A 21192-nucleotide genomic window follows, 5' to 3' on the forward strand; every position below is an offset into this window, starting at 1 on the left:
TTAATTTTCAGATTATTTCATACTTTTCTATGCTGTGCTATAAAGATCATATTCACACAAAAAAAATTGAAGAGTTTTATAGTACTTAAAAACACTATTAGGTGAAACTTGAATCCACTTATTCATCCAAATGCTTACTTGTATCTGTGTAAGAAATAGTTTCCCTCAATCTCTAGGAGTTCTCATAAGCTAATAGGAAAGGGAGATAAAAACATGAATCAAGAGCTCAACTATCAAGTCATTTAAGGAAGTTACAAGGGCAAATATCGAGAGGAGGGAAGGTGGATGAGACAAAGCTTAGGGGAAAGGTTTCAGAGAGGACCTTAAGGGATAAGCATCTCAGGCAGCTTATCTCTGTTTCTCGTGCTTCAACTTTTACTTATAGCTGCCTCCTAACTAACCAGTTCCTTCGCCTCCAATCTTACTCCCTTTGCAATAAATCTCCATGCTGCAGCTAAAACGATCATTAGAATGGACTTGAGAATATGGAGAGGGGGAAGGGTAAGCTGGACGAAGTGAGAGAGTGGCATGGACTTACATATACACTACCAAACGTAAAATAGATAGCTAGTGGGAAGCAGCCGCATAGCACAGGGAGATCAGCTCGGTGCTTTGTGACCACTTAGCGGGGTGGGATAGGGAGGGTGGGAGGGAGACGCAAGAGGGAGGAGATACAGGGATGTATGTATATGTATAGCTGATTCACTTTGCTATAAAGCAGAAACTAACACACCATTGTAAAGCAATTATACTCCAATAAAGATGTTAAAAAAAAAAGTACAAGCTCATTCACTCAAAGCCTTTGGTATAATGTCTTCCCTCCCAGTCTCATATCCTTTCCACCTTTAGGTCTCAGGTTCACAGTCACTTCCTCTTGCACTTCCTTTGCTGTTTTCCATATTCTACCAAGATAAGAAGCCCTCCTATGTGTTACATTTGCATTGGGTATTTACTACCAGAACTCTGACCCTGTTCTATAATTGTTAGCTTAATGTCTCTCCACCATTTCCTTCTAGACAATAAAACTTATCCTTAAGGGCAGATACTATCCAAAATAACTCTGAAAAAGTAAAAGTATCTGTCTATAGATAAATAGGTTCTGATTAATGGCTCAAATAGTATTTTAGTCTATTACAGTTTACTAAGTTTTCCTACAGAAAAGACAAATGGATAGTGTAAAGCTACTTTCTGAAATTAATAAAACCTTAAGTTCAAAGAGTTTTTAAAAACTTGAGTAACTATCAATATCATTATCCTAACAAGGTGTCTTTCAGCTGCTTTAGTACTAAGTGGAGTGACAGAGAACCTGCGGTTTAGCAAAATCATCACTTCAGTGGTTACAAATATTAAGGTCCTCACAATAAGATTTTAAAACAATTTTTTGAAGAAAAAGAAACATTTACTTAAAAAAAAAGGTATAAAATGGCAAGGAAAAGTGATGATTACTTTAGAAAATCCTTTTTGTACCTGTCTTTTACTATGACCTTTGCTTGCTCATCAATTTCCATCTCCTCTACATCTTCATTCACAGTTTTAATTATCCCATTTTCCTTGTTTTCCTCATTTAACAGCTCATACCGTCCACTTTCTAATGCTGATCTCCAGATGTTTCGGTCTGTAACCTGTAACAAAAACCAAATTTACTAACCCTGAAAAATGACATATACTGTTCCTAAGAAGTATGAGGTTCAATGTACATATGAAAAAGTCATGAATATTCTAGAACAGATTGTGAATCAAAAAGGGATCTAAAAATAAGGTTACTAAGTGGCCAAAATGGAATTCATATCATTCATAGATGGAAGCTTTAATACCTTACTCTCTATATAGTGAAATCATAAACAATTCTAAGATTGGTCACCTGACAGTAGCAAAAAAGTGACAGATGATAGCAAAGGAATGAACAGAACACACATACCAAGCATGAATTACTTACAGATTTTAAAAAGGTAACAAAGAAACCAATAAACAAACCAGACTCAGCAGAGGAGGCAGGAGCTAGTCAAGGAAGAAGAAAATATCCTTACACATTTCAACATCTCGGATGAAAATGCCATAAAACAGATACTTTTTAAACACCAAAAGTTAATATTAAAAAAGGTCAATTATGTTCATTAAATTCTGTTTAAGAAAGCAGATAGTCATATAGCATATTTAAGAAAGATTTCTATCTATATATAAACAATTTGATACAGGGGAATAAAGTTAGTTTTCATAAAAAAATATATCACTTCCTGGTATTTATTCAGAACACACATGCCTCGACTATATCAAATAAATTGACAAATATGGCCAAAATTCTGGTAATTAGGCAAATTTAAAATGGGAACAGGGACAAACCTTGATTGCTCCTAATGTTCCTTGGTAAATTCTGTCTTCAATATCCAAAAGAAAATCTCTCAGCCTCAACTCAAGCTGCCTTTCTGCAGACATCTGAGATGGATCATATGCATTGGAGGATCTTCCCCGACTATATGTAGGTTTGCTATCAGTTTGAGGTTTGTCTGAAATAGTTATCAAATATCTTTATTATTATTTTCTCATTAAAAAATACAATTACCCATCTGACTGTATGATTGTGAGACAATGGATATAAAAACACTCAGTAAATCCTCAAGTGCGGGGCGGAAAAGAAAAAGGAGAAAATGTTTGCACACCATTTATCTGATAAGTGATTTGTATCTAGAATATGTAAAGAACTCTTACAACTCAATAAAAAGACAAATAATACAATTAAAAAATGAGCAAAGGATCTGAACATGCTTTTCTTTCTTTCTTTTTTTTTGGCTGTGTCGCGAGGCTCACGGGATCTTAGTTTGCCAACCAGGGGCCCACAACAGTGAAAGCTCTGAGTCCTAACCACTGGACCGCCAGGGAATTCCCCTGAACACACTTCATATCAGACCATATCTTCCTTAAAGAAGATATACAAATGGCCAATAAGACCATGCGAAGATGCTCAAGATCATTAGTCATTTGGGAAATACACATCAAAACCACAATGAGATACCACTTCACACCTCTAGAATGGCTAGAATCAAAAAGTCAGATAACAACAAGTGTTGACAGGGACATGGAGAAATTTTAACCCTCAATATAAAATGGTGAGCCACTTTAGGAAACAGTCTGGAAGTTCCTCAAATGATTAAACAGAATTACCATATGATCTAGTAATTTCACTCTTAGGTATATACCCAAGAGAAATGAAAACATGTGTCAGCAAAAATCTGTACACAAATGTTTATAGCAGCATTATCCGTAATAGCCAAGAGGTGGAAACAACAGAAATGTCCATCAACTAATGTACGGATAAGTAAAATATAGTATACAATGAACATTAATTGGCCATAAAAGGGAATGAAGTACAACTTAAATGAACCTTGAAAACATTATGCTAAGTGAAAGAAGTCAATCACAAAAGACCATATACTATATGATACCAGTCATATAAAATATTCAAACAAGGAAATTTACAGTAACAGAAAATAGATTTGTGGTTGCTTAGGTCTACAGGGGTGGCAGTTAAAGGGTATGGGATTTCTTTCTGAGATGATGAAAATGTTCTAAAATTGACTGTGTGATGGTTGCACATATCTAAGAATATACAAAAAAACCACTGAATTGTACACTTTAAATGGGTGAATTGTACAGTGTTATGAATTAAAATCTCAGCTTTAAAGCTGTTAAAGAATTGTGATCAACAGTTTTTAATCCTGAAGAGAATTAAAGTAGTCATGGTAATAATATGACCCTAAATTTAAGAGTTCTCTACCTAGAAAATTTCATTTACACCTATAAATGCCTTACTGCTTTCTCTTAGCTGTCATCAATAGACCAGCCATCAAATAAGAAATATTGCTACCTGATCTGTCCTTGCAGCCCACCTCCAAAGGCGTGATCACTAATGGAACCTGTCCCTGGACCCTCAGCCAAAACCTTTAGTGAGTGAACTCACTCATTATTAGATCTCAAAAACCGATGGTAACCTTAGTGCCTCAGGTATTCAATCTACTGATCAAGGAATGAGATCAGGAAGAGTACATAACTTCTCACATTGTCAGCTGTGTTTCTCATAATCCAAATGGAAGCCAGTGGAATCTAGAAAACCTTATTTCTCTAACTGGCAAACTTTCCCTAACTTAGGTACTGAGAGCATAGTCCAAATGAAAGAGAAGTTGTTTTAAACACAGCTCTAATAGTTTGAAAAATGTTTAATCCTGAGCCAGAGATTATTGGGAAAGAAAAATAAAGGAAATAGTTTCCATTGAAAATTTACCTGAAAAATGAAACTTCTCTTCAGAAAAATGGGCTAGCTGTGCACATATTCTGCGTTTCTCTTGCAACAAAGTTTCTTTTAAGGCACTTTCTCTATGTCCTCTAGAATTAAGAGCTTCAATAAGCTGGTCCAGCTGTTCACAAGAACTGTAAAAGCACCACCGATTTGGCTTATGCACTGGTTTTGGCAGCTGCACAGAATCATCACACAGACCTTGGTCAATGCTGGAGGTAGATTCAGACATCAAAGAATCTCCAGTTTTAGTGGATACCTGAGGATCTTGAGGCTGTACATTATCCTGAAATGATGAAGATCTAGGCAACAGCATGTCTTCAGTGAGACCAGAATAATCCTCTTCAATAAACAATCCAGGAATAGAAGGGAAAATCCAATACCGCCTATACATGCGGTCGCGGCCCAAGGGAAAGATATTGGTACATGCTATGGCACTTTGGATTTTTTCTAAGAGCTCTTTCTCTTTTCGTTGGTGTTCCTGTTTTAAAGCTTCTTCCTCATCAGCAGTAAGAGGCTCTCTTGTTACACAGTTGACCTCTTCTTGCCTTGTACATTCTTTAAATCCATTTTGTCCCCTTTTCCCTATAATCGAAACAACCTTTGATCACCATCATCATACTTTAAATTTTCATTAGAAAAATATGATACAAGCTACCCCAAGTTACTATACGTTTTGGACTAAACTGTATGCGCCACCCCCCATACCCCCAATTCATAGGTTGAAGTTCTAAACCCCAGTGTGACTGAATTTGGAGACAGGGCCTTTAACGAGGTGATTAAGGTTAAATGAGATCATAAGGGCAGGGCCCTAATCCAACAGGACTGGTGTCTTTAAGGAAGAGAGACCAGAGCTCCCTCTCCACTTGTGGGCACAGAGGAAAGGTCATGAGAGGACACAGTGAGAAGGTGCTATCACCAGCTGAGAGAGGCCTCACCAGAAATCAACCCTGCTTGATCAACCCACCTTGATCTTGTACTTCCAGCCTCCAGAAGTGTGATGAAATAAATTTGTTGTTTAAGCCACCCAGTCTGTAATATTTTGTTATGGCAGCATAAACAGACTAATATACTATGTTAATAAGAAACTGACACACTTAAATATAAAGGGACACACAAAAATCTTCCATCTCCATACTGGAGAGTGTGGGCACAGTCTGTTAGTTATTTTGCACCATACATTCAGTCCTTCGTCTAAGGCAGGAGTCAGCAAACTACTTTTGTAAAGGGCTAGCTAGTAAATATTTTAAGCTGTGTGGGTCATATGGTTTTTGTCACAGCTACTCAACTCTGCCACTGTAGCATGAAAGCAGCCATAGACAATACGTAAATGAATGAGCATGGCTATATTCAATAAAACTTTATTTATGGTCACTGAGTCTGAATTTCATGTAATTTTCACTTCACAAAATATCATCCTTCATAAAATTTTTTCAACTATTTAAAACTGTAAAAACTCTTTTTAGCTCATGGGTAATATTGAAACAGGGGGCAGGGCAGATTTGGCCAATGGGCTATAGTTTACTAACCTTTGCTTTAAGGTAACAGAACCCTTAATTATTAGGCACCTAGCAATCCAAAAGAAGGACAACATTTCCCAGACCCTCTTTCCCTAGTAAACATGGCTACATTAGAAACTACTGGTCAAAGAGGTGGGAGCAGAAGCATTATATGTAACCTCTGGGTTATGCCTCTTTTTCTTCTTTCCCTCTTCCAACTAGATAGAATGGAGACAAGGTGATAAATCATTTTGGAACATAAGGATGGCAGTAAAACCCTAAGGATGACAGTACCAACAAGACAGAAGGAGCCTGGATTCCTGGTGACCTGCCTGGACTTTTATGCTACGTTGAAGAATCAGACTTCTCTCTTGTTTCAGTCACTGTCATATTGCTTAAATGGTTGGGGTGTGTTTCTTCTATTTCTTTTGCCTGAAAGAGTTTGTGTAAGATTGGAATTATCTGCTTCTTTAAAATTTGGCAGAATTCACCATAAAGTTGCCTAGGACTGGTGTTTTCCTTACAGGAAGGCTTTTAATATGAATTCAAAATCTTTAATGGTTTAGGACGATTCACATTTAAAATTTTTTCTTTAATCCATTTTTATAATTTGCACTTTTCTAGGATTTTGCTCCTTTTTGGCCTCTATTTTCAAATTTACTGCTATAAAATTGTTATGTTATCCCCTTATCTTTATTTTTATTTATTTATTTTTTTGCGGTATGCGGCCCTCTCACTGTTGTGGCCTCTCCCGTTGCGGAGCACAGGCTCCGGACGTGCAGGCTCAGCGGCCATGGCTCACGGGCCCAGCCGCTCCGCAGCATGTGGGATCCTCCCGCACCGGGGCATGAACCCGTGTCCCCTGCATCAGCAGGCGGACTCTCAACCACTGCGCCACCAGGGAAGCCCCCCCACTTATCTTTAAATTTCTGCTCCATCTGTAGTTATGTTGCTTCCATTTTTAGTCCTAATTTTTTGTTGTGACCCCCCCCAAATCAATTTCAACAAAGGTTTATCCAGTTTGTGTCTTTTTCAAAGAACAAACTTTTGGCTCTACTGCAGTTTTATCTTCTATTAATTTCTACTCATATCTACTGTTTCCTTATATTTGGGGAGATTATTGCAGTTTCTACCTCTAACTTCTTAAATGAATGCCTAGCTCAATTTGCCTTTCTTTTTTCTTAATTTGTATTAAAGCTATATAAATTTTCCTTTAAGTGGAGGGACTGTATCCAACAAGTGTTAATATGCAGTATTAATTGGTTTTAAATATTTTCTAATTTCCATTAGGGTTTCTCCTTTGACCCATTACTTGGAAGTTTGTTTTAAACTCTAATAATATGAGGTTTATTTGCTTTGGATTTCTAAATCAATTGCATTGTAATCAGACAGTACAGCCTCCATGATACAAGAGATTTTCTGTCTACTTACAATAACCATTTAGAAAATAAAGCAAAAAAAAAAAAAAAAAGATACCATCCAAATTAGAGGCACAGAATAAACTTAAGGATCTCCTTTAATAGTTATCAAATGAAGACGGTTAGCGATCCTCAGAAGTAATTTGTACCAAGCTTTCAAAAAAATGTATTTCCTTTGATCCAGCAATTTATGAAATTATTTTAAGGCAGCAGAGATATCCATTCCCATCAATATGACACCAATTACAAGCATTACTGATCTCTTGTACCTCTAGCAACTAAGAGGCATTCAGTGCATGTCGAATGAGTATGTTATAGAATAAAAATTTCTATTTGGTCAATATAAAGTAGTAAATATGAAAACTCAACAAACACACCTTGGAATCTCAAATGGAAGTAATCTAATATATATTTCAGAATAGTGAATTAATAAAATGCCTTATCAATTAAAAACAAGCAAGAATGCCCTTAAGAAATTCTGTATTACCCCTTCTGCTTCTTTTATGTGATCCTGGGTCATCTTCATCCTCAGTAACTGTGTCTTGATCTTGTTCCTTTTGCTCTATTTCTTTGCCCTCAGTGCTAGTATCAAAATCTTCCCTTTCTTCTTCCCTTAAGGATGAAAACAAAAATTATATTCATTAATGAATATATAATTCCATTCATGAAATATTTATTGCCTGCGTATGAAGTACCAGGCATTATGCTTAGGAAGTAGTGAACGAGATAACACAGAGTTTACAGTCTTGCAGAGAAAACAGATAATTATATAAATCATTGTAAAATTAAAATATGTAATAAATACTAAAAAAGGAGAAGTTCAAAATGCTATGAAAGCATTTCCAGGAGAACCAAATCTAGTCTCAGGGATCAAGAGAGGCTTGCTTAAAGAAGTGACCTTTAAACTGCGAGACTATGGAGACTGGGGATGGGTAAGGCGGCAGGTAAGAAGAAATCTTCATTTTTAGCAGAGGGGATAACATGCTAAGGCACTGAGCTCAAGGGAAAAGGAAGGAGCTTATAATTTTGAGAAGGTGTAAACAAAAAAGAAGTAATTGAAGATATGAATGAGAAAAAGCAGGGCTAGGTCATACTGGGCCTTGTAAGGCATCATTCAAAAAGCAATGGGAAAAAAAAAGTAATGGGAAAAAAGTGGACGAGTTTAGAAAAGGGAAATGACATGATTAGAAGGCACTTTTGCTGCTATGTGGAAAATCATCTGAGAGAGAAAGCAGATGAGGGGAGACCAGTAAAGAGGTCACTGTAATAGTCCAGGTAACTGGCTGGGAGGTGATGGTGGCTCAGAGTATAAAGGAGATAAATAGACAAAGAGTGGAGGAGAGACGCAGACAAACTTCAGATATAATAAGTAGGAAGAATGAACACAATATGTTTAATCCACTATATTGTCCAAATCAAAACTAAAGTTGTATGAAACCTGAGTTAATTCTACCATTTATGTTCTACATTCAAAGACAGTTTTGTAAACGCAAATGTATTCAGGAACCAGAGAGATAATGTAAACGAGTGAGGCTAGATGAGTACAAAAAATATGAAGTGGTGGGATCTGTAACATGCCTATTTTCCCTTTTTAATAATTTAAGATATCACAAGGAAAAAAAATTTGTAACTATGTGAGGTGATGAATATTAATGAAACCATGGTAATCATTTCACAATATATGCATTTATCAAATCATTGTTTTGTACATCTTAAATGAATACAATACTTTATGTCAATTACATCTCAATATAATTGGAAAAAGTTTACAAAATGTAAAAAAAATTGAGATATAATTCACATACCATAAAAATCACCATTTTAAAGTGTACAGTTCAGTGGTTTTTAGTAATATTAACAAGGTTATATAATCATTGCCTCTATCTAATTCCAGAACATTTTCACCATCCCAAAAGAAAAACCACATAGCCATTTTCAGTTCCTCTTCCCCCAATGCCCCTGGTAACCACCCATCTACTTTCTGCTATGGATTTGCCTATTCTGGACTTTTCCTATAAATGCACTCATATAACACATGGCCTTTTGTGACTAGCTTCTTTCACTTAGCATAAGGTGTTCATCCATGTTGTAGCATGTATCAGAATTCCATTCCTTTTATTGCTGAATAACATTCTGCTATATGGATGTACCATAGAAGGAATATATCATTTTGTTTATCTATTCATCAATTGATAGACGTTTGGGTTGTTACCATTTTTTGGCTATTAAGAATAATGCTGCTATGAACTTTCGTGTATACATTTTTAAGTGAATGTATGTTCTTAATTCTCTTGGGTATATACCTAGGAGTGGAACTGCTGGTCACATGGTAACATATGGTTTAAACTGTTTGATGAACTGCCAAACTTGGTCCAAAGCAGCCACACCATTTTACACATCCCTGTGAGCAATGTATGAGAGTTCTAATTCTTTCATATTCTCACCAACATATGTACTGTCCCTCAGTTGAATTACAGCCATCCTAGTAAGCGTGAAGTAGTATCTCATTGTGGTTTTGATATACGTTTCCCTAATGACTAATGATGTTGAGCATCTTTTTATGAGCTTCATGTATATCTTCTTCGGAGAAATGTCCATTAAAATCCTTTGCCCATTTTTTAAATTGGGCTGTCTTTTTACTGTCGAGTTGTATGAGTTCTTTATATATTCTGGACATCAGATATATGATTTGCAAAATTTTTCTCCCATTCTCTGGGCTGCTATTTTTACTTTCTTGATAGCGTTCTTTGAAGCACAAAAGTTTTCAAATTTGGTGAAGTCTATCTATTTTTTCTTTGGTTGCTTGTACTTTAGGTGTCATATCTATTGACTTTCTTAAGGTATCCAAATAAATTCCTTAAAGTATTACTGATGGCCATATAAAATACAACTGATGCAAGTTTGTGACCTATGATCTTAAGATGTAATAGGTATTTTTACATGAAAGTATAATCAAAAGTCAATACACTAAATTTGGAATACTGAGATTTTTAGAACTTCCTTGGCAGATTTTATTTAAAAATTATTATTTCTGCTAAATTTGAATATGATTTGCCATCTACAGTATGGGAAAAATTCCAACTTGTCTTCACAGCCAATCTTCATCCCTAATATGCTGAAATGCAATGAAATACTTAGGCAGTCACTAAATTATTTAAGATGCTGACATCCTCTCCCTACACCTACCAAAAGCTCCAATCTCATCTCTATTCCTCAAAAGGCTTGAAGGAGCTCTGTAAACACAGTGTACAACTGTGATGATGATGGTGGAGAGGAGAGATCCTACTAGTAATGCTAGAAACTGGTTAACAATAGCCTATTGAAAGTTTTCTGGGAAATTATAATTTATAACATTAATTCTATGAGAAAATGAGTTCTAGATTCCCTGGAAGTGCTTTTTTTTTTCTTTTTAAACATAACACATGTATATCTGAGGACTGTCTGTATGTAAATTTCATAGGCTTGCTGACACTGTTATATGTTTTCTAAAAATTTTGAAAGCATTTTACAGTCTAAGGTGCTGATTTTTATTCTTTATGTGATCCAGATAAGCAGTGTAATTCAAACCATACCCAATAGGTGTATCTGCAACTGAGTTTCTTTGCTCATCTTCCTTTAGTTTTTGTTTCTCCTTCATTTTTTGTTCTTGCTCCTTGAGTTTTTCTTCTTTCCTTTTACGAATTCTGAAAGTTAAAATAAAATATTATAGTCTATCTGATACTTTTAACTTTTAGTATCTTGCCTTTAATCATAAAATTATAGAAAACACTCCAAATGTTATCACAAAACCATAAAGTAGTTAATCTATTCATAACCTCTCAGTGTGAGCCAGTGCCACACTGCAGCCCAACATGGTTTCAGATGCAAAGAAATAAACAACTTTCATTAGCACAACTGACTATAATTATTTCTTACCTAGCAGCTGCTTCTTCCCTCTCTTTTCGATGTTGTTCTGCTTTCAACTCCCGAAACTCCTGCTTTGCCTGTCGTAATATGTCAACATAATCTTCAATGAAATCCCTAGTAGAAACTAGGGTCAGTAGTTTCCCACAGAGAGCATGAAGTATCTTCATTTTTTCTCCTGTCAAAAATTGGTAAATAACTTCTGGATTATCAATGACAAGAAAAATTTTAATTTGTGGCTCAATGTGAAAATGTTTAATAAAGACGAGGGAAAAGTTTCTTAGGATCAAACATGCCAGTGGCATGTATGGAAAAAAAGCAACTTTGAATCCAATTAACAGTTATGTGATAGACAAGGCATTTCAAATACTAATGACTACCTTATATACTAATTAAACAGACATGAAAAATTTTCTAATTGCAAAGAATTAATTTTCAAGTTTTAATTTTCAGGCTCATGTATGAAGTTCAAATCAAAACTAAGTTATAACCACATGAATTAAAAAAAAAGGCAATACGCAAATTGCTACTCTGAAAAGACTGCACAAAACACTACTATAAATTATAAAAATTATATGAATGTTAGATCAACTATATCTCAATAAAAAATTTTTTTTAACTATATGAATCTTAGGAATTAGGTACTCTTATTATATGTTTTCTTAATTAAGCATATTAAATTCAATTCTATATATTTGTACATTATAATTTTTTATTTAGAAAAGGAAGGGAAAAATAACTTCGTCTTATTTTTATATATTGTGCCTCATATGTAAAACTGAGGCACAAACACTCAAGTGAATATTAGAATTTTGCAGCTACCGCTTAAATTTCTGATATACTAATAAGTAAAAGTGAAAGCTAGCTACTTCTCACTTATCCTTCTAAACTTAGTAGATGTAGTAAACTAACCACAATTTGTTTGTTTTTTTTTTTTTTGGCCTCACCACGCAGCACGTGGGATCCTAGTCCCCAACCAGGGATTGAACCCACGCCCCCTGCAGTGGAAGCACGGAGCCCTAACCACTGGACTGCCAGGGAAGTCCCTATAAATTTTTAAAGTAATAGAAAATCCAAATAGAAAAAGCAACAGTAGTTAATTTACATCACTGTATTCCAACAATTTTTTTTAAAGACTGCTTTCTCTCTTTTTTTAAAAAAAATAAATTTATCTATTTATTTTTGGCTGTGTTGGGTCTTTGTTGCTGTGAGCGGGCTTTCTCTAGTTGCGGCGAGCGGAAGCTACTCTTCATTGCGGTGCGTGGGCTTCTCATTGGAGTGGCTTCTCTTGTGGAGCACGGGCTCTAAGTGTGCAGGCTTCAGTAGTTGTGACACGCGGGCTCAGCAGTTGTGGCGCACGGGCTAAGTTGCTCCACAGCATGTGGGATCTTCCCGGATCAGGGCTCGAACCCGTGTTCCCTGCATTAGCAGATGGATTCTTAACCACTGTGTCACCAGGGAAATCCCTCTCCTCTTTTAAAACTGAATATCACCTAAAATTTTCTCATCAGCTACCGAGTTTTCTGGGCGTAAGAGGATAAGAGGGTAGGAAGTAGGCAGGTTATACAAATTCTAACTTGCAAAGTTTACCTGGTGTCAAATCATACACTGAAGTGCTTGACAGTTTCTTCACTAGACTGGGGTTGCTCAAACGAAGCTCCATACAGGCATCATCTGTAGCATCAAATCCTCCTCGTTTTTGATACCTGTACTTTGCATTTGCTGATGTTACATCAGCACCTGAAGCTAAGATGTGTAGTCTAAGGATTTCAGAAAGTGTGCAGCTATCAAGATCCAAGCTTTTCAAACTGCAGCCTATAGTTGTTAAAAATGATATAGTCATTTAGAATATAAACAATAAGTCCTCAGCAATGTAAAATATACCTTTATAAAAATAAAAAAGCAAACAAAAGAATAAAACCTACACATACCCTGGTGCAACTGTGGCCATGCAGCTGCCAAAGATGCAACTGCAGACAGTGCAGATTTTGTGGGGTCTGCATCTTCATCCAAAGCCTCCGTTAAATCTTTAAGGAAATAAATACTTTATTCTAGTGCAAATCAAAGCTTGAATATTTGGGAATAATGCCCTTTTAAAATGATGAAAGAAACAGCAAACAGCTTAACATTCAGGAACCTCAAAAGAACCAACGCTAGGTACAACAAGCAACCTTTACATTCTGCCTAGTATCCAACTAAAACTATAAATCCTAAGACATGCACTACACACTATTTTCCCTTACTTAACAGAGAGAAGACAATTTCCAAGTTACCAACAAGGTGCACATACACATTCCAAAAAAAAAAAAAAAAAAGGTAAAATACACTTTAGAATGAAAAACAAATCTCCTTGCTCAACATAACTTTAGAAAAGTCTACTTTGAAAATCAGAATCTATTTGAAGATACCCAAATCTTTTATAAATATTTTAAGATTGAATCATAGCAAAGAATAAGTTGTAATCATCACAAAACCAGCACAGAAAAAGAGCTAAAAGAACTTAAAGACAGTACTGCTGTCACTTAACCAGAGATTTATCCTCTTCATTTAAATTGCTTGTTTTTATTTTGAAAACTCACCGATTCATGAAACAATAGGAAGATATCCCTGTATTTTCTAAGTAAATTCCTTTAGCTTTGAAAACAGTGCTTAGCCTGCAAATAGGACTAAAGAGCAAATCTACTGGCACAAATGTGTTTAAACCATTAGAATATATAATTATTCCTTACATACATAATAAATTTAAAGTGTCACCTATGAAAAAACTTTAAGCTGATAAAAAGCCCTTCTGTTATACCAAAGTACAGCAGACACAGCTTCAGACTAAGAGTCAGATAATGTATATTCTAGTCTTAACTCTGCCAATCCCTAGTTCCTAGTCATGTAGGCTTTAGACCAGTCACTTATTTGGCTTCATTTTTCTTACAGGGGTAAGTCTAGATCAGCAGTTTTCAAATTCTTCAAGTATTTCTTGGAAGTACAATATAAAAGAGATAAAAGATGCCCTTGTTAAAGTAGGGAATAGAGATGACAATCCTGCCCATTCATTTTTCCAACTCTGCTGCAGTAGCACAGAGGAATCCCTGTACAATTTGTAGAGCTCCATGGATTAGAGTTGGAAAATCACTGGGCTAACCTGGTTCTGTGGTTCCTTAACTTTCTACTATATGATTCCCTCCCCAAAGTTCACAAGCTGAAAAAATGAACCTTAGAGAACAGAAGTGCTGTCCTTTACTAAAGGAAAAAGGCAGCTCTGGGATTATGTTTGATTACAGTCATTGACAATTTCATGGCATTTAAAGCATAAACACTACCACACAGGAGAAGTTATCTGACTAAATGTTACATATATGCATAAGTTATTCCTACCAGGCCATGAATCTAGTCAAAATGACAGACATCATATTCTTCCTCACTAGGGAAATACGAGACCTAAAACTTTTTCAATTTTCATTTTACATATAAAGCCAAACAAATTTAAAATTAATACAGGCAGTCTAAAATTAACAACAGTCCTAGTTGCAGAGCTGTATAAGTGTACTGGTTCTCTTCCTTTGCAGCAATTCAACCTATTTTATCTATAGTAAGTTATAATTTTCCTAGGACAAAGGCCTTAGGAAATGGACAACCAACAAAATGACAGCTTACTTTTAGTTGTGTTTAACATGTTAAAATATGTATTCTTTAACTCAGTTATCTACCAAATTGCACTCTCAAGAAACTGTAAATATCATTCTAGGATTTGCCGAGACAGTCACTCAGGTACATCATACCAAGAGAATATAGCTGAACTGTATATGGCCTGACTATGTGAAACAGATACATTTATCACCATCATAATCTAGAATTAGGTACACACAATTTCAGCACTAAACAATAACATCTCAGCAAATACACAAAACTATTCTATATAAGGAGAATGCTCTTTTTCCTGTACTTTGAAAGGCATTTAAGTTCATGATGTAAGACTAACAAGAGGAATTGATATTTTTAATAGAAGAGTTAAAAAATTGCTGGTCAAAATTTCCAAGATTTGATATAAAAACAGGGAGACCAAAGGCCAAAGAAATTAGATGTTCTTGAAGACAGATAATTACTTCTTTGCCATATAGTAAGGTAATATAACAGTCATTATGAGGCTCTAGGCCAAAGTGCCTGAGTTTTTATCCTGTCACTTTCTTATTAGCCAAATGTCTTTGGGCAAGTTAATTAAACTCCTTAAGACTAAGTTTCTTTATATGTAAAAGGCAGAAAATAATTACATCTTCCTCACAAGGGTGGTATGAGGATTAAATGAAACAACGCATATATATACAGTGTCTTACTAGCTTTGTGGTCACTTACTATCTTTGTGATCTTCAGTAAATAACCCCACTGAACCTCAGTTTTTCCATCACTAAGATAAATTCATGCTTTTACCTTCTGCCCAATTTCCCGATTTCTAAAAATAGCAAGAAACACCTTACATAACAAGACCAGCTAAAGAGGAAGTAAAAGAATATTCAATCCCATTTGATTATTCAGTTGCTTTCAGGAAGACTATGGAAGAGCTTTTTTGTTACTAAGATGGGAGAACATATGAAAAATACCCGGGGGAACAGCCTAGGGCCCTTAATGAAACTGAAATAACCATTTAAAATGTGGCCAATAATAATATGCAAGTGGGAGAAGGGTGAAATTCCTGGAGTATTTTTTTCTCCCTCCCTAACATTTAAATAGTTTCAAAAGGAGTATTAAAACCTTTATTTAATGGTCAATACTTATTCAGAGGTAGACTTTATAGACAGTTCTGCATAGGAGTAGAGCTATAAAAATTGCAGATCAAACAAATCATGAATAGAAAATATAATGGCAATACAAACGTCAACAATTACATATATGTTTCCTTTACATTAGCTGATTTTCCAATAAAATTTCCTTTTGACCTCATTGTTTGTCATCAGGATTTCCAAAACTACAAAATTCACCTGCTTCAAGTCCTGAATTAAAAAAAGCTTTATGTCTTGTATTAAGGTCAGAATTTGGTCAATAACACTGTGATGTTATTGGTCATTAAGAAAACCTAAAGGCTAAAAGAACGAATATACGTTACATTGTCTCTCATAGATAATCCATCTTTAGTGCTCATACTTGTCATTAGAAAATCTTTAGATATTTTATAAATGGATTTACCCTTCTGTCTTCCCTTTAGTAGAGTTTCATTTAATTGACTAAATCATCTGAGATGACAATGAGGACCACATTGCTAAAATGGCCTTGACAAGGGACCTATGGTGATTAGCACTCAAGCTAGAGAATATATTTTGCTTGAACTCAGCCTGTAAAATCAAAAGGCAGCTGACATTGGCTACATACTCATAATTATCCTATTGCTTCATCGACCAGGCATAAAGGAAATTAGCTCAAATTATCTATGGGCAACCATGCTATCTGAATGGAGGAATGTCCCATTTTTTTTCTACCAAGATTCTGCTATCAAGATGTCTCTAAATAGTTATCTCTTATTGTAAATTTTTATGGAATACACTAAAGTATTGTTTAATAGTCCCATCTCATATGTGGCAAAATTCACAGAGAGCATTATTCAGGAAGTCAAATCAACCTTTTAATATAAATGCTTAACAATTCCCCTGATTGAGGTAAATCCTAAATAAAACAGTGAACATACTGTTCTCTGTATTAAAAATAAAAAAGAGTTTCCCCAAGAATTATTCGTACATTAATATGTACCACACGCTGACTCTAGATACTTAACTGTATAGAATTTAAAGAGCAAAATTTCTAGTTCAAACCAATTAGTGAAATTTAAAAACTAAATTTTATTTAACTCTGGTCTAAAAATTGTCAGATAGGAAATGAAATCAGTGGTAATATTTTCAATTTAAAGTATTAATAACAACAATTGAAGTAATTCCTTAGGTGGGGAAAAAAAATTAGTGCTATTTAGTATAATTTCTTGGAATTACAGACACTAGTCAATGAAATCTGTAATGCTCCTAAATAGCAGGAGAAATCTAAAGGAGTAAAAAGCAAGATAGTTTGGTGGGGTGGGGGCTGCAGCATTTTTAAGGCCATCAGAAACAGGATACATTAAAACAAAGTTGTTCTAAGACAACTGATGATGTGTTGCTAGTATATGACTCAAAAATCAAGTAATTTTATAACTGTAAAAGCCAAGTAAAGTTAAAAATTAACGAATCAAAAATTAGTTTCACTACAAAGCTACTATCAGCAAGCAATAACACTGGATTCTGACCTTTGGTGTCAGCATCAGTTATTTGCTCTTTGGCTACTTCCTCTTCTTCTTCAGCTATCGCCTGGAAGATGGCAGTCAGGAAGAAAAAAAGCAATTCACATAGTGGGCCTTCACTGTCATTTCCTACAAGAGCTTCCTCTAACACTTCTGCGAATAAAATGTTTAAAATGAATTTAAAGTTCTGGTCATGTACTGAAAAAACAACTCCATTGGAATAATAAACATTTTAATCAACAATAGCCTGTGTAACTATTTTCTTAACTGCCCATTTATCAAAGTAGAGCCAAGTATTATTCAAGCCAAAATCAAAAATAATTTATAATGATTACAATAAAATACAATAAAATCATAAGCCAAAATCACTGCATTCAAAGAAAGCCAAATTAGTCTCAGTAGATCGATACAGTATTTCATCTAAGTTTAAATTTGAGATGCAAATTAAGGCATATATTAAAAATTATAATTTTACTCTAACTTGAATAACAATGCCAAAGATTTGTTATTGTTGTCCCACTGTTCTGAAGAGCTATGTGGGACATTATTGTTTACCAAATAGTGCACATAAGAGGCAATCATCAGCATTAGGTGTAATCCTAAAATTGTGTTCAAGTCATAAATGTTTCTCATCTAATTCATCTAACCTAAACTTCTTACCTAAACCAGCGTTGTTTAGACCTTCTTGATCTGTAAGGCACAATGATTCATGCTTCACCTAGCTCATAAAGAAAAACTGAGGGAATGTGAAAGCCCTCCTGAAGAATTTACTCTTATTAAAGTAAGAGTGGCATTATAATTCTGTCTTTGAGAATCTTTATTTGGATCTTAAGAAAATTATTTTGCTATTGGTCAGCTAAAAATCTAAAATGGGATCCAAAGCCCTTCTCATACTAATTTAGCTCTTATAAATGATATAAATAAAAAGTAATAGTATGTAAGTGCAGAGGCAAAATAGAATCATAAATTAAAGTTAGGCAATAACTTGTCTCCAAATACGGCTGTCAATTTCTCCCCTCCCTGCACTTACATACCACGCCACCCTCAAGAAGTAGAGTCTATTCCTTTGCCTCCTTGAATCCCAGTAGGCCTAACTAATGGAATATGGCAGAAGTAAGGCTTGCTAGTTCCAGGCCTGGCCTTTAAGAAAACTGGCAGTTTCTGCTTCCAGACTCTTGGAGAACTCAGCTGCCACATAAGAAGTGCAGGCTACTCTGATGGAGTGGGACGCCATGTGGAGGAGCACCGAGGCATCAGGCACATGTGTGAAGAAGTCATCTTGAACATCTAGCCAGATGAGCCTTCAGATGACTTCAGTCCCAGCCACTGTCTGACTGTAATCACATGAAGGACCCCAAGAAAGGACTGGAGAGCTGGGTCCAGTGACTCCACAGAACTTTGAGAGATAATAACTTGTTCCTTTAAGCCACTAATTTTAGCATGAACTACAACACAGCAATAGCACTTGCCTAGGGTAACTCCCTCAGGAAACTCATCTTGAAGATCAAAAAGCTCCCCAAATGCATTAAGGAACTCCAAAACCATCAGAGCATCACCAAAGATTTCAGGAGGTAGTCTAGTTTTCACTGGAGTTGGTTCTGGAAGTTCCTGCAAGATTAAACAATTTATATAATTATTTGAACCAAGTACAGGAAATTGTAAAAGATAGATATGATATACTCTTTACCTAAAAGAATAATTTCATGTAAAGAATTATTTCATGTGGTTCTCAACACTGGATGTTTATCATATCCCCTTTGGAACTTTAAAAATTATAGATGCTGTGGCTTTATTCCAACTTTACTAAATCACAGTCTCTAGGGACTTTTTCCTTCATCAAACTAAGAACATATCTTTAGGCTGAACTATACTTCTGACTACCTTTCCTAGTTAAGAAGGACTCCTAACCTCGATTCTGAGGTCAAGGCATTAGTCATGTCAATATGATCTTCAATGCAGTATTTTCCTTAGGATATGAAACAGAATTAATCCATCATCTATTGACTTAGAAATGGTTCCTTATAAACCGAGATGAACGAGTTTGGTTTGGATACTTTGGTTATTTCTGGAGATGAGCAGAATCTTTGTCTAGCAATCAAATTAAATGTATGCCTGGCCCCGGTGGTTACTGGACTACCAAGGATAGCACAGATGACCAACTATTTCCACAGAATAAGAATCATTATCAAAGCTTGTTATAAAATACTAACAATGTTACTTTGGAACTCTAAATATAAGCATTTGCTTAACTGGCTATTTCCTCTGTTACACAGGTGTGTGAAACATCACAGAACATGCTCATACCTTAAGATCATCACATTCCATATCTTCTCTAGGTTTACTCCACTGTTTTAAGTATTCCATATACTTTTTCTTTTCTTCACGCAATTTCTCTCTTTCCTAAAACAAAAGGTTAATAAAAATTCTTATAAGAAATTTATAAGGCAGCATCAGCATCACCTCAGAACTAGTAAGAAATACAATTACTTGAGCCCTACCTAGACCTATTGAACCATGAACTCTGGGTTTGGGACCCAGCAACTGATGTCTTAATAAGCACTTCTGGTGATTCTGATGCACATTAAAGTGTTAAAACCACTGATGAAAACAATGCCTGCCTGACAGAACTGCTACAAAGACGAAAAATGTTCAACACAAAGCAGCTCCTGGATAAATATTAATTCAATCCAACCCTGTCTATAGCAGCTCTCCCTCTACTTTAAATCAATTAGATCTTAACTAAAGAGGTAAGAAGTTATTAGAGTACCTAAAATAAAACCTCCCCTTATATTTGTAATACATTTGTTTTCAAGATTCATTTAAACCTGACTAACTGCCTAGAGACACACAGAGGGGACAGTATACAATTGGTGAACTTTTCGCTCACTCGGTCTTTTGAAACCCTTACTTCTTGTTTCTGGTATTTGAAACTGCAAGATAAATACTGACCCTAAAAAGTCTCTAATAAAGCAAAATGTAAACAAAATATTTTATTATAATTATTTCCAATAAATATATGTTAATGTATGTAATAATATATATGTTTAATATACGTTAATATTCTTTCTTTGAAATTTAGTAACACTGAAAATAAACAGATATACAATTATCAAATTTAACACAAAACAACTAGTTACAGAACTTATTAACTGTGCTTCGAGCAGTCTGCTGAAATAAGCTCCCCTTCCCCGCAAATAATTCTTGCAGGATGTAATGAGATGGGTATTTTCATTCACTGTTGCTAAGTGAATACATAAGTACCTCTGGCAAACAAATACTTATGTCCACCATGTATAGAAAGTTTAAAAAATGTTCTCACCCTTGACCTATTATTTCAGTTCTACAAATTTATCCAGAGACACAATCCAAAAAGAGGAAAGACTTTTGTTCATAAATTTGAACAAAGTATCATTATTTATGAGCAAAAATTTTTAAACGTTTACCTATATCTATTTGATTAACGATTATATGCAGTCACTAAAAATTCCACCTCACTTATTTAGTTTATTTAACACCATGATGGAATGTTTATAATGTTAAACAAAAAATATATATACAAAATTATAAATACTGGATCTTATTCTTCAAGGCCCAGAATAAAGACTAGAAATAAATTAATCAAAGTATTAATGCTATCTCTAAATGTTACCATTTACATTACAAGTGGTTTTTTTTTTTTCTTGTTTTCTACATTTTTCTGGAGTAAACATGTATCAGACACTCCCTACTCCCACCCAAGGGGCTATATGAAATAATTCAAGAAACACATGCAATTTAAATGAGCACAATGTGTAATACCTAGGCTACTTGTGAATATCCCAGAAAACCAATGAC

The 21192-nt window shown here is 35.0% G+C and overlaps 1 protein-coding gene across 2 annotated transcripts in view; it reads right to left on the reverse strand.

Annotated features, from left to right (window-relative positions):
• The window catches only part of BAZ1A (bromodomain adjacent to zinc finger domain 1A), a 94710-nt gene that overhangs the window by 20754 nt on the left and 52764 nt on the right, over window positions 1-21192 (reverse strand). Inside the window, exons 10-20 of one of the 2 annotated variants that reach the window (XM_029237515.1) lie at window positions 19663-19758; window positions 18828-18966; window positions 17365-17511; window positions 13040-13135; window positions 12699-12923; window positions 11121-11286; window positions 10778-10888; window positions 7693-7817; window positions 4277-4873; window positions 2341-2504; window positions 1468-1622 (exon numbers count right to left, since the gene is read on the reverse strand). In XM_029237515.1, the coding sequence (XP_029093348.1) occupies window positions 1468-1622; window positions 2341-2504; window positions 4277-4873; window positions 7693-7817; window positions 10778-10888; window positions 11121-11286; window positions 12699-12923; window positions 13040-13135; window positions 17365-17511; window positions 18828-18966; window positions 19663-19758 (2021 nt within the window). The remainder of the gene's footprint in view (window positions 1-1467; window positions 1623-2340; window positions 2505-4276; window positions 4874-7692; window positions 7818-10777; window positions 10889-11120; window positions 11287-12698; window positions 12924-13039; window positions 13136-17364; window positions 17512-18827; window positions 18967-19662; window positions 19759-21192) is intronic. The other variant, XM_029237516.1, reaches the window with a different exon arrangement.

The sequence above is a fragment of the Monodon monoceros genome, unplaced genomic scaffold, assembly GCF_005190385.1.
Source record: "Monodon monoceros isolate NGI ecotype Baffin Bay Population unplaced genomic scaffold, NGI_Narwhal_1 Super_Scaffold_21, whole genome shotgun sequence".
NCBI classification, from domain to species: domain Eukaryota; kingdom Metazoa; phylum Chordata; class Mammalia; order Artiodactyla; family Monodontidae; genus Monodon; species Monodon monoceros.